Here is a 12717-nt window from a genome sequence, read left to right on the forward strand (position 1 = left end):
GGTGGGGAATAGCGTGGGGACCACAGCACACACACAGCAAAGAAATTCAGGGCAGCTCCGATCTGCAGAAACTGCAGGTCCCCGTGCAAAGCCATTTGCACATTAATTGCAATTAGCACGCTATTAAGGTACCCTGCCTTCCTCAGGGCACAAGCACTCAACAGATGTACGAACCCCACAAACACGTTGGCTTGTGATGGATTTCTCAGTCTCGGTTGACATGATGTTGCTGCTGATTTCTGACTGCGCCCTGTGTGCCAGCACTTTAAAGTTCTCCCGCATGCCAAGAAAGCAGTGCAAGAAGAGGCAGGCTGCTCCTGCCAAGCACCTTGGTTGCTTTCCACGTGCCTCCATCACCTGCAAGATCTGCTCATGCTCTGGCTTGTCCCACAACCCCATGGGAGAGCCAAGCCACGGCGGGATGAACTGGATTCCTCCATGCACCATCTCTCTCCAAGGGGGGCATCACCCCAGGCCACTGGCTGCCATCGCTTTGTTTGGGGGTGGTGGCAGTGGGATGTGGAGCTTTTGCTGGCTGGCACGTGCTGTCTTGCTCAAGCAAACTCACTCCCTTTGCCCTCTCTGAGCCGTGCTATCATCCCTGCCAGCTGCCGAGCAGCTGCACTAGCCCCTGCACTGGGGCTGCAGCCCATAACCCACTGCCCATCCCCGGCTCCACTGATGCGGTGGCATCACCCAGGGTCCCCACCGAAGCCCAGGGGAGCTCTGAGCGCCCTGCACAAGTGCCAGGCAGTCAGCACTTAGAGCCAGAAGAAAAGTGGTCCAGCATCCTGGCAGGAGAAGGGAGGGGAGCTGCCAGTGATGCCTGCCGGCACTAAGGGAAGAGGAGAGGGAAAGGCCATGAAGTCTTGGGGCTCACCTGGAAAAACAATATATTTCCCATGTGGTACAGTGCAAAAATGTATTGCGTGGCTGCTTTAGCTGCCTGGGGACATGGTGTATCATATTCCCCTCATTTGCAATATGGGAAAAATGTGTACCATACATTTTGTACAGTAGGAAATTAACTGATGGAAAATATATTTGTTTACCCACTTGAGAGGTAGGAGAGAGATGTAAAGCCTGGAAGCAGAAGGCAGGGCTGGGCATAGAGGGTCCTGGGAAAGGGCGTGGGGCACAGACATGGCAGATCTGTCCAGACAAGGGGGCAGTGAGAGATGTTTGTTGTCATACTGTAACTTGTAAATTAATCTTAGGGAAAACCAAAGCATTATGCAAGCCAAGCACCCTCCCCTTCAAAAAAAAAAGGAAGCCTGGAATCACTCAGGAAGTGCATTGCTCATGGGGACCTTCTCTAAATAAAATAACAGATGATGATGATGATGATGATGATAACAATAATAATAATTATAATGAAGGTTTTGTATACAACCCCCACCTTCCCTCCAAGCAGCTAAAAAGGTGCGGAAGGATGCAGAGGGAAGGATGGGGCTGGAGATGGCGGGGCAACCCAGGATAAGAACAGTCGGAGCCCATCGGTAGCAGAGCTGCACAGACATTTATTGAACACAAACAATGACAAACACAGCTGGCTCACAGAGCTTCCTGAGCTATCGTCCAAAGGTTTTGCTTGTGGGGATTGTCAAAAGAGTGCTTTCAAAGGCCCCTGGGGGTGTGAATCCCATACAGCTGAATTCTTCCCACTTCCAATTGCTCATCAGTTAAAAAAGAGGACCATTTGCATGTATGTGTGTGTGATTCCCTTCATTTAGTATGAAAAATGGCTTGTCTGGACCCTGCCATGTTGCAAAGAGAGAAGTCTGTGGGTGAACCCATGTGCGCACATCGGCTTGGCTCCTGCACATTCTGCTTCCCAAATAACACGGGGTGAAAACTATGCCTTACCCTGAGGGCAGGGATGCGAGGTTGCAAAGATGAGCCAGGACAAGCAAAGCAAACGAAGCGGGAGCATCAAAGGAAGAAGGGTGAGAAAAGTAAGTACTCTGAAGCACGCACAGCTCTGAGTGGCGTCACATGTCCATAGGCTACAGCAAGTACCACCAACGTCAAATCAAACGTGTAAGTAGCTACGCTAGACTGACACTAGAGTCCCCGTCATCTTCTGAAGTCTCGCCAGTGGAAAAAAACCAACCCCCCTCCCCACCCCCTGAAAAGCAGATGAAGTAATAACACTGTACGCTGAAAACAAGGACCATAACCAAAAAGTTCGGGAGCAGCCTCAGGAGCACAGTAAGGAGCTGGTAAAGAAACGTTCCAGTGTGTGCATATGCATGTGTATTTATATATATATATATATATATTTGTTAGTAAAGAAAAAAGTATCTGTGGAGGCAAAGGGAAGACGGTAAATGTACAGGCAGTACAGGCTGGGTGGAGTGCCGGTGGCTGGAGAGGGTCGGGTGGTGCGGAGTGGAGGATTGTGGGTGGAAATTAGAGTGCGCCCATTCCAGTGACCTCAGACGTCAGCCTAGAATAGACAGGGGCAGAGAGAGGGGTGGGGGGAGACAAAAACAAGCACTTAATATCCGGAGTAGAAAAGAAAATGAAGACCCTGTGGGGCAGCACTCCTCCTCTTGCCTATGCCCTGCTCAGACGGGGAGCAGAGCATCACTGGGTGGCTTGAGCGCATGGGGCTTGGGGGTCCCCATGGAGGGCACGAGGGGCTGGAGCATAGAGCCAGCTCAGTGGCCGGTTAACTTGCCCTCTCATCGCTGCTGCCAGGTAATGCCCGTTCCTGGCACTGCGCTGTGGCAGAGGTGCCACCCACCAGGGGTGCTGGCAGGAGACATCCCAGCACATGGCTTCACTTCTACCAGCATCCCTCCTACGGAGGACAGGCAGCTGTGCCAGCTCCCTGGCTTCGTTTTGCTCTGGTTTTTGAAATGATGGGAGAGGCTGAGCTATGCCACATCCTGCCACCACCAGGTCATCTCTGCCTCCGCCACAGCACAGGCTGCAGCTCAGCTAGCCCTTCCCAGTAACAAAGAGCCACTCGTTTTTCTTTTCTTTCTCTTGTCTCGAGAGGTGGGAAGGATTTGCAAGGAGCTGCAGGGAAAGCCGCTCGGCCATGCCCGCAGGCGTGGGGCTGGCCCCATCCCTCTCCTGAGCAGCTGAAGAGGTGCCATGGGTGTGGGCAGCGGGACAGCAGGGCAGGACGGGATAGTGGAAATCTGTTGCGGGTCAGGGCTGAGGTGGGTTGGGTGCAAGGAGGAGAAAGCACGTACAAACCTCACCGGTGCTCCCAGCCCACACCCCAATGAACATCAGAGTTGCCGCCAACAGCCCCCCGTCCTCGGGACTCTGCCGGCAAGCCTCCAGCAGCCGCACACATCCTGGGCTGGTGGCAGGTTGGCACGGCACCAACTCTGCCCACGGCGGAGAGCATGGATAGGCGGACTGCCTCAGATTACATGGCTGTATCAGGCGGGCGCGAAGCCAGTGAAAGGCTCTGTCTCCCCTTAAGCTCCCCATCCACGAGTCTGTAGACACAGGCAATCAGGAGACTGCGTGAGCACCCGGACACGGCTCACCACCAGCATGGACCTGGTCCCCAACCCCTCTCCAGCTACACGTCCCTTATACGCTCCCCTTGCAGTCCCTTGCCAGACCCCTGGTCCCCCATGGTACAGGCAGCATTGCCCCCCCAGCTGGAGGCGGCATCAGGAACACTCAGCCCCGGCAAAGTCCTGCTGTGCCAAGCTTTTTAGCATGAAAAGGAAGCAATCAGGCCGTTCCCATGTCTTGCGTGTATTGGACCGATTATTTTCATTGGATGGAGGCCTCTTTGGGAGGCCGTGGAAGAGGCTCTGAGGCGGCAGTAAGCCATGCTGGGATCCCAGCGAGCAGGTCCTAAGTGATGCCTCCCCACCACCGGCTCAGCTCCATCCCCGTCCCTGTCCCCTGCCTTGTCCGCAGGGAAAGGCGACACCAGTTTTGCTCACCCACGAGCAAAATCCTCAAGCGAGGGTGGCAGGTGGGCAGGCGACCGGCGCAACCTGCAGCTGCTCCATCGGCAGCAAAGCATCTCCTGGTCCCCAGCCAAAGCACCAGCAGGGTGAGAGGTCCCGCTGGTGAAGTCTGGTCCCTGCTCAGAGGTCTCAGCAAGCCACTATCCATCCCAGCTGGCCTCAGGAAGCCCCTCCTGGCCCATGGTGCCGGGAGTGAGTGCTGCTCCCACCGTGCCGGTGGGATGGGTTTGGCCGTGGTGGGAGGTGGTGGAGTTTGGTGGTGGGGGGTCTCACCTGGCGTTGATGAGGTACTGCGCAAGGCTGATGTTTGCAGGGGTTCCTGTGATGGTAATTTGGCGCTCCGATGACCCTTCTGTGGCACTGGCGATTTTGATCTGCGCTCCCGACATCTGCCGAATTTCATTGATTTTGGTCCCTTGGCGTCCGATTATGCAGCCTATTAGCTAGAAAAAAAGCACGGAGGGAACATCTGAGAAGCGGCAGCTCTGGCAGCCACTGGCAGGGCACACGAGCACAACTGCATGGCGCTGGCCAGAAGCCCTCCTCCCTCTGCCCTGGGGTGCAAGTGACCTTAATGCTCATGAAAACAGGAGAGGGACAGCCCAGGGGTGAATCCCACCTGCACGCGGGCACGGTTCTCCCAGGACATGTCCAGCAGCCTGCCCTGCTCTGCTCCTTGGGGAGCAAATTTCAATTATCCGCACACGACGTCTGGCATCTCAGAGGGCTCCAGGAAGGGCGAGGCATTATACCAGGCTCATTTCAGTAATAATTTTCATGGTCTAATAATTGGTCCATGTTTTGCAAGGGTCTAAGGATGGGAATAAATCATGTTTCAGACTGTGCTATGCACTTATCCCCTCACTAATCACAGTGAACCTGAAGACAGTTATACAGGATGTGTTACTAGAAGAAAACAAGCCAGACGGCTTCCCTGGGGACAGCCCAACCCCAGGTGCCCCCTCATCAGCCAGTGCAGCCACACACCATTGATAGCTTCACATTGCTCACCCCATCCCACACTTCTACCCTGCTGGGACACCCTCGCTGCCTCTGTTACCCCTTTCAGCTCTTTCGGTGCAATGCAAGGGCTTGCCGGCGTTCACACCATTGACAGGAGAGCATCATGTGGCTGTGGCACCAGCAGAAGAGGAGAATCTTACTTAAAAATATCTTTCACACTCTTGTGAAAAAATTAGAGCCAGCTGGAGGCTTGAATTTCCTCAGTTGCCCACCCCTTGATTTTCCTCAATCATCCTCAATGGCTTGAATTTCCTCAATGGTCTTCATCTTTGCTCTCGCTCATTTGTGCATCAAAAAATGGTTCCCTCAAGCACCTCTGCACCTTGGTAACACATACTGAGATGTCCAGCTTTACCAACACAGGCATGAGGTGTTTCTGTATGCCTTTCTTGGACATCAGCATTTGAGCTCCTTTCCAAGGTTGCACCTGGGAATTTTATATGTGGGACATTCATCTTGGCAGCTGCTGGATTTCTGTCACTGTAGAAGTGGAGACAACGACTCCTCCAAATGTTCACTTGCCCTGTTGTCAGACCATCGGGCTACCTTAGTGGTTTGTCCCATACAAACCTGAATATACACCCCACTGCAGTGCTGGAAGGGTATCAACTATCTCAGGGGCTGCAGCGTGATGTTCAGCCTAACAGCCGCCCATCCTGGTCTTCACGGCACAGAAATAACTCAGAGATCCTTCAGCAAATGAAAATCCCTTACAGCTGGAACCTGCTGGAGAGACCTGAGGAGCCAAACCTACTTGGAGAGATGTTCAGCAACATCCAAGCATCTCTGCACAGTATTCAAGTTTCTCCTGACAGTCAGAGGAGTGACAAGATGAATTTCATCACCAGCTTTCCTTCAACTCCCCTCTCTCTGCAGCACAACTGCAAGCTGATCTACACCACTAAAACATGCCTGTAGACCCTTTGCTTTAAGAAACCCAAACCTGTCCTCTGCTTCCTGGGAAGATGGCAATGGGAATTTAAGAGCTTTCAAAACAACAGGAGGCAGAGTTAAGGAAGCATTTTTCAGCAGGCAGAAAGATGCAGGCAATGACATTTAACGCTGTGTGGATCTGATGAGAGCCGGGCTTTTTAGTGAGCGAATGCTCTGCGTGCTCCTGGGACCTGTGGCAGGTCCCTCAGCATGTTAAAGGGGAGGAAAGGCCCCTTTGCAAGGGGTCACTTGATGTTCCTGAAAATGTTATCATTGCTGCCAGGGCCATGGTTCCCCACGCTTGACAGACGTGGCTGTTGCAACCTCAGGAGCGCTTGCAGAGCTCCCCGCAGCCCGCTGGAGGAGGGTCCTCGCTAGGATGGACAGAAGCAGACCTGGGATCAGCCCTGCCACCATCTCCTACAGGCTCCTCTGCTGAGCCCTCCCGCAGCTGTTGGCCCTGGGGTGAAGCAGCTCTGAGGCTTTCAGCCAGCAGATGCTCAGACGCCGTTTCACGGCCACATCTCTTGGGTGGAAGGAGACCTTCCAAGTGTCCCAGAGGAGCGGAGGTGCCCAGCAGCTGCAGCTAGGCTCGCTGCCCTTCCCTTGCACTGCTGTGCATTGGTGAACAGCAGGAAGAAGTGGCAACAGCTGCCAGGTCCAATCCAGAAACTCCTGATAAGGATGGGCTGAAGGTGCTTGTAGGTGATGGAGACAGAGACAGAGACTTCAAGTCATCCCCCCACTTGCCCTGATCCTGATTTGAGCGCCCACTGGTTATCAACCCAGGGAAACTGGTAGACCAGTCCAGAAGCAAGTGAGACCCTTGGATCCAGGTGCTGGCTGTGTCGGGCTCTCCATCCCACCTCCTCCCACCTGAGCATCCCCAAGCACCCTCCTTGCACTGCTCGGTGCCCAGCGTGACTCCAGCCTCCTACCAGCGGATATCCCACTCCAACATCCATTTTACCACAGTGCCTCCATTTATAAGACCCAAAAGCTGCCTGCCACCAGTACTAAGATGAGACGCACTGTCCTTCAGACGCTTGTGTGGCACTTTGTGGCATCAGAAACTCTTATTTCCTTACCTCCTTTTCAACGACCCACCCAGTAACTACACTTGAGCTGAAACACCATCTCAGATCTGCCAGTGTTAGATTAAGCAATTATAGTTTAATGAGGGCTGGCTCGGGAGCTCTCTCCCCTTCCCAATGCTGTCAACTGGGCATGTTTCATGAGCACTGAGTTCACTTGGAAAGGGAAAAGGAGCATTAAGGAGGATTGTACCTAGGAAAGCTACCGACGGGGTAAAGTCAGGGTCTGACTGCAGTCAGTCTGCAGGCTGATCTCCAACAAACTGCACATGACATGAGTGAACCTGGTGAAGGTGCATCTCTAAACGTATTTACCAAAGTCATATGCCTGCAGCTTACACACACACACACACACACACACACACACACACACACACACACACACACACACACACACGTATATGTGTGTACACACACACACACACACTCCGAGGAAGCACTTGGATTTACTTACATCATTGGGAATGGTGAGTTCATGAGTACTGGCCGGGGGACTGGCATCCAAACCTGGGCATATGCAAGGGAAAATGGTTATAGCTTGCAGAGGCAGTGCGGTGGAGCTCCGCTGCTTTCCCGCAACAGTCAACACTGCAAAGGCTGCATCCTGCTCCGGGGCCGGGAGGGGAAGGGGATCACACACTCTGGTACAAGGAGGAGGAAGACAGTTGCTACCTGACTCTTCTGGAGCTGGGTGCCACCTTCCCCTGCATCCCTTGAGCTGGCCTCGCAGGCGCTGCCCCATGAGTGCCTCGCTTCCCACCCTCCATCCTCCTACTGGGAATGGCTTCAGAGGAGGGTGCGAAACAGCGCAAGGTTGCAGCACCGCTGGGGAGGGTCTGACAGAGGTGGGAAAAGCACCTTCCCTCCTCCACACAGGAGCAGACAGCCTGCTGGCTGGGAAACCCAACCCTAGAGGCAGACAGCCTGCCGGTGGGAGGGTTGTCCACGTACCCTCCAGCCCTCTCTGGACACAGCAGCACAGAGCTGCTTGGTTACAACAGCAGTTTGGCACCCCAAAACCAGTTTCCTTGGGGGATCTGGCGGTGCTAGCACAGGGCAGCCTGCAAAGCACTTTGCAAGTTAAAGCCCCACAGACTTGCATGCTGAATTTAAGCCAGACTGCTAAGACATGCATGCTGTCTGGACCCGGGACTGATGGTCCCTCTTACTCCCAAGGGAAAGCATGTCAAATGGTACGTAGCCAGTAGGCTACCCTGTGTGTGCAGCTCCAGAGGCAAGAGGACAGCAATGCCATAACATTCCTAGGCCAGGCTGAAGCCTGCTTCTCCCACAGGTTTCCATATTAAATCACCTCAGTGCTGAAGCAGGGATGTCCTATTGCAAATCTGCAAGAGAGAAGCTGTCTAGTGGCTAACAGGAATTTGCAGTAATCTCAAAAAAAACCTTATCCATATGAACTACCAAGGAAGGCTTTTAAGAGCAGTGTGTGCAAGAGTCCAAGACACTTGTGCAGAGTGAAGGGGTGCAGAGAAAAGCACAGGGAGACTGGAAGTGCTGGGCTGCTACAACACAAGGCGGCAGCAGCAGCACCGAATTCCTAGTCACCCAGTCCAGCAGGGCTTCCTCACACTGCACAGCACTATGCTGCTGCCTTAACCATGCTGAATAACTCCTCCAAGCAATGGCCAAGTTTTGATGCCCTGCATTTCCATTGAGGCCCTCTGCACTGCGGAAGAGGACCTCCCATTCAGTTTTGCTAGCAACAGCCGCCCAGGTTTTAAAACCCAGCAGGTCTGAACTGATGTCTGTCTGGGTACCAGCACTGTCAAAGCAAGATTTCTAAAATGCTAAAAGGAAGCCTTAGGTTGCAATCCCATTTGAGCATCACCCCTAGAAATGAGAATATCAGGTATCCTTGATTCACTCTTGCATGATTCTTGTGCTTTCCCACATGCACCTCCCTTACAGAGACACAATGCCTGGGTACATCACCCAGGCACCCACTTGCAGGAGGTCTCTCTACCACATTTTTCACTTGGGAGCACACAGAAAGGCAGGGAATGGGGATGTAAATCCTCCACTCAGCAGCCCTATGCCCTCCTCCACCCCTGCTGGGGGTACTAATGCCAAAGCCTGCACAAAACAGCTCCTGCCAAGGTTTTACTCAGTGGGCAATGCTTAACACTGACTTTATAGCACACTGCATTGGAAGACATATTTCACCAGCCCTGGACCGTCTTTCATGCCAAGCCTCCTCGCAGTCTAGGGCAAGATGGACTGCACCTAATGCAAAGACATGTCCCCCAGGGTGGAGATGTCCCCGCCTCTCTGCCATGCGTTACAAGGCTCAGCTCAGTAGCAGCCTGGGTATGGCAGAAAATGTCTTCTGAAGGGAGCAGAACACTGGGAATGGGCTCAGAGCAATGCTGAGGCACCCAGGGGTCTTTGGAAATGCAGGCTGGGCTCCTCAGATTCATAGATAGGGCCCCCCACCCCACGCTCAGATGCCATGGGTGCTGCTTAAAGCCCTTGGGGCATGCAGTGCCATGGTACTGCATCACCCCCTGCATCATGACAGCCATCGAGGAATGGCCACGTCCTTCTCCATTACCTGGAGATAGTTTATTTTAGCATACCAGATCCTCCCTCTCTGATATGCACATGCAGTCCCCACGGCTGTAATGTGGGGGGTCAGGGCAGGATTAGTGCCATGGGTGATTGCAAAGGGCAAAGCAGGGCACACAGAAAACAAGGCTGTGGAGGTTGGTATAATGAAATCTATTTTTGCTATAGTCTTGTGGGGTCTATTCACTTGGGCTACATTTGCTTTCATAGTTAGGCGATGTCCGCAGACTCTTTTGAGGCATGCATGTGATTCACCTCGGCTTGCCGCAGAGCACGCGTGTGCCTCAGGTATATCCAGGGGAGGTCTGGCTCACATCGCCTATGAGCCTCCAGGTCTCAGGATAACGCCTCTAAGCAATGGTAGGTTATAAAAGATAAGCATGTTCAGCACATATGGATGAATGTGTGGGAAATTTGACATCAAAATTTCTCCAAGATTACAGCCGTGCTTTGGCATGGGTCCTGTCCCACTAAAAATGCAGCTCACCCTGAATGGCTTAGAGATGGCTAAAACTGTGTCTTGTTTCCATTCCCACTGGCATTTTTCTACTGTTTCTGAGCAAAGTTTATGCAAATTTAAATGAAAGAATAAGGGTGATGACTCTGATGTCTTTCTGTTACACGGATGGCACTTACACGCAAACATCAAAAACCTAGGCAATAAACTCCAAGCACTTTTCTTTTGACATGCTGAGAATGGCAAGCACAGTGCTGCCCAGTCTCTCCCTGCCAACCACGAAAACCTGCCGTCTTCTCCACAAATACCACAATTTATCTAGGAGCACAACAATGGCACAGTCCTATTTAAGAAATATATTTCAACAGAAGCCTGCTTATTTCCCTGTAGCTTTGTGTTTTACCTGATGATTGGCCCATCAGATTTTGAGCTTCTTCGGAGGAATGTAAGGGCAGCTTTTCTCCTGAAGAGCAAAGAAGAAACAGGTTTAATGCTTTTGCCTTCGAGGAGATAAGCAATGTCACTTCATCTAGGAAGCTCAAAATATGATGAACATACTGTCAGAAAAGGCATTTCCAACTGGCACTTTGACCACCGAGTAAACAAAGGTACTTTAAGTATCTCCATCCCCTGCGCTCTATCTGCTTCCCAGGTCATCGTGAAATGCGTTAACTGCAATGCCAGCCTTGGGGACGAGGCTGCTGAGCCACGCCGGGGCTGGCTGTCCTCCCGTCAGTGTGGCTCCCTATGGCCACGGCTCCTTCCCATTGCTCTCCCCAGCACAGGGGTGCCATCCTGCCTGGCTCGGCACCACTCCCCGCAGACACCGGGGCAGCATCCCTGGCCAGCACCGAGCCATTCCCCCTGGGAAAGCAGGGATGTCCCACTGGGGTCCGGATCAGTGCACAGCAGGGGATGCTACCTACTCTGGGCAGGGAAGGATGTGAGACTGGTGCTCATTGCTTCTGCTGGGAAAGCCAGGAAAGCCAGCAAAGCTGGGAGCAAGGTAAGCGTGGCTTCGCAGGAGCAGTCCAGGCGTGCACAGTTAATGGCTGAGAGCTCGCCCGTGAGGACTGTAACCCCCAAACATCTGTCCTGTCTCCCTGTTAACCTTTCCCCGTGGACATTGCAACTTCAGTTTTACTTGCCCTGCCTGTTTCCATTAAAAAGCATGAGTTTAGAAAGAGAGAGAAACTCTACAGGTAAGAAGAGAAGGATATCTAGAAAGGGCGTGTGGGTACGTACCAGGGAAAGCGGGGGTGGTCTGTCCAAGGGGAGTAAAGGGGGTTTGCTGCATAGCCAACTGGTGGAGCTTGGTCAACTGCTGAGGGGTAGGAGGGACATTAGAGCTAAGAAGGTTATTGTCATAGAGTAAACAAGTCACACCGAAAACCAAGAACAAAATTATAACGGAAGAAAAAAAAGAAAACAAAAAAAACTGAACCAGGAAGCCATGGTGAGACATGGCAAAAACATTAGCAGAAGGACTTGGCCTGGGTAAAATGCAATAAAGCCCAAATCTTTTGCAGAAGTGCTTGGTCAGGGTCTGAAGTACGATACCAGCAAGAAGCCCATTCTTAGTTTCCGCCCCTCGTCAAACGGTTCAGCTCCTTCGCCGTGAGCAAGTGGCCGCCTTGGCACATGGCCAGCTGCTGCAGCAGTGGCAGGGGGGCTGCCTGCTGAGCGCTTCCTTCCCCTCCCGGGCTTCGCAACCTGTGACCAGAGGCTGCTGCTCGCTTCAGGGTAGCTTTAGAGCACAGGAGCCATCTCAAAGGCACTGCCAGGCTGGTGGCCCTCACGTGCCAGCAGCCAGAAGACCCTCTTTGTGCTGCTGGAGCCGCATCGTGACCGCTTGTCCCCGCAGCAAACATTCTCGTGCTGCACCTCTGATGCGAAATGCCTCTGGGAGACTGACAAACTGTGGCTCTTAATGTCAGCTCGTTACGAGCGCAAGCCCCTTAGCAGTACAGGAAAATATGGGCTTTCAGCCATGACCAGTAGGTATTTCAGATCCTTGTATCCCTTGTTGTGCCGGGTAGGTTTTCGTGCCCCATCAGGAAGCAGTTGCATAGAGAGGATTTTGTTTGGAATACATTTTGTGCTCTGTTTTACTGCTCCAAATTAAAAACAAACAAACAAACAAACAAAAAAAACCAAAACCCAAAACAAACTGGGCTGAAGTCTAGCAGTGAGCAGGAGGGAGGGAGGGTGTTTATCACCTCCTGCTCGGCGATTTCACAGGTACTCAGAGGGCTGCCAGGATCGCATCATCCCCCAAACACAAACCGCTTGTTGCACCCATCCCCTCCCCGGGGAGGGAAAGGCAGGAGTTATGATTTCCACGTTTGGGGGGAAACAATACTCAAAAACCTCCTTGCTTCTGCAGCATGGCTGGGGAGGGAGCGCGGGGAGGTCTGGCCAGCAGCGGTGAGGGGGAAGCGCTGGAGAGAGCAGACTCGGGGGGCTGAGCACACTGGGGGAGAAACTGGAGGGAGGCAGCGGGGAGGGGATACTCCTGCAAGTTCCTGGAGAGATACCCGAGGGAGCCCTGGCCGTCAGAGGCGTGAGGACTTCCAGCTTCCACTGGCTCAGGGGAGAGGTCTCGCCGCCCCACGAGAAGAGGCGCATGCGCATCTCTCCCTGTGCAGCACAGAAAATAAGCTGAAGATGTCCT

General features: G+C 53.0%; 1 protein-coding gene across 2 annotated transcripts in view; it reads right to left on the reverse strand.

Moving 5' to 3' along the window:
* Nucleotides 1-2364: 2364 nt before the first annotated feature.
* Nucleotides 2365-12717, reverse strand: part of PCBP3 (poly(rC) binding protein 3) — a 41940-nt gene continuing 31587 nt past the window's right edge. The window contains exons 10-14 of one of the 2 annotated variants that reach the window (XM_009320766.1): nucleotides 11289-11367; nucleotides 10447-10506; nucleotides 7455-7507; nucleotides 4224-4393; nucleotides 2365-2449 (exon numbers count right to left, since the gene is read on the reverse strand). In XM_009320766.1, the coding sequence (XP_009319041.1) occupies nucleotides 2413-2449; nucleotides 4224-4393; nucleotides 7455-7507; nucleotides 10447-10506; nucleotides 11289-11367 (399 nt within the window). In that variant the 3' untranslated portion in view covers nucleotides 2365-2412. The remainder of the gene's footprint in view (nucleotides 2450-4223; nucleotides 4394-7454; nucleotides 7508-10446; nucleotides 10507-11288; nucleotides 11368-12717) is intronic. The other variant, XM_009320767.1, reaches the window with a different exon arrangement.

The sequence above is a fragment of the Pygoscelis adeliae genome, unplaced genomic scaffold (assembly GCF_000699105.1).
Source record: "Pygoscelis adeliae isolate BGI_AS28 unplaced genomic scaffold, ASM69910v1 Scaffold63, whole genome shotgun sequence".
Taxonomy (NCBI): Eukaryota; Metazoa; Chordata; class Aves; order Sphenisciformes; family Spheniscidae; genus Pygoscelis; species Pygoscelis adeliae.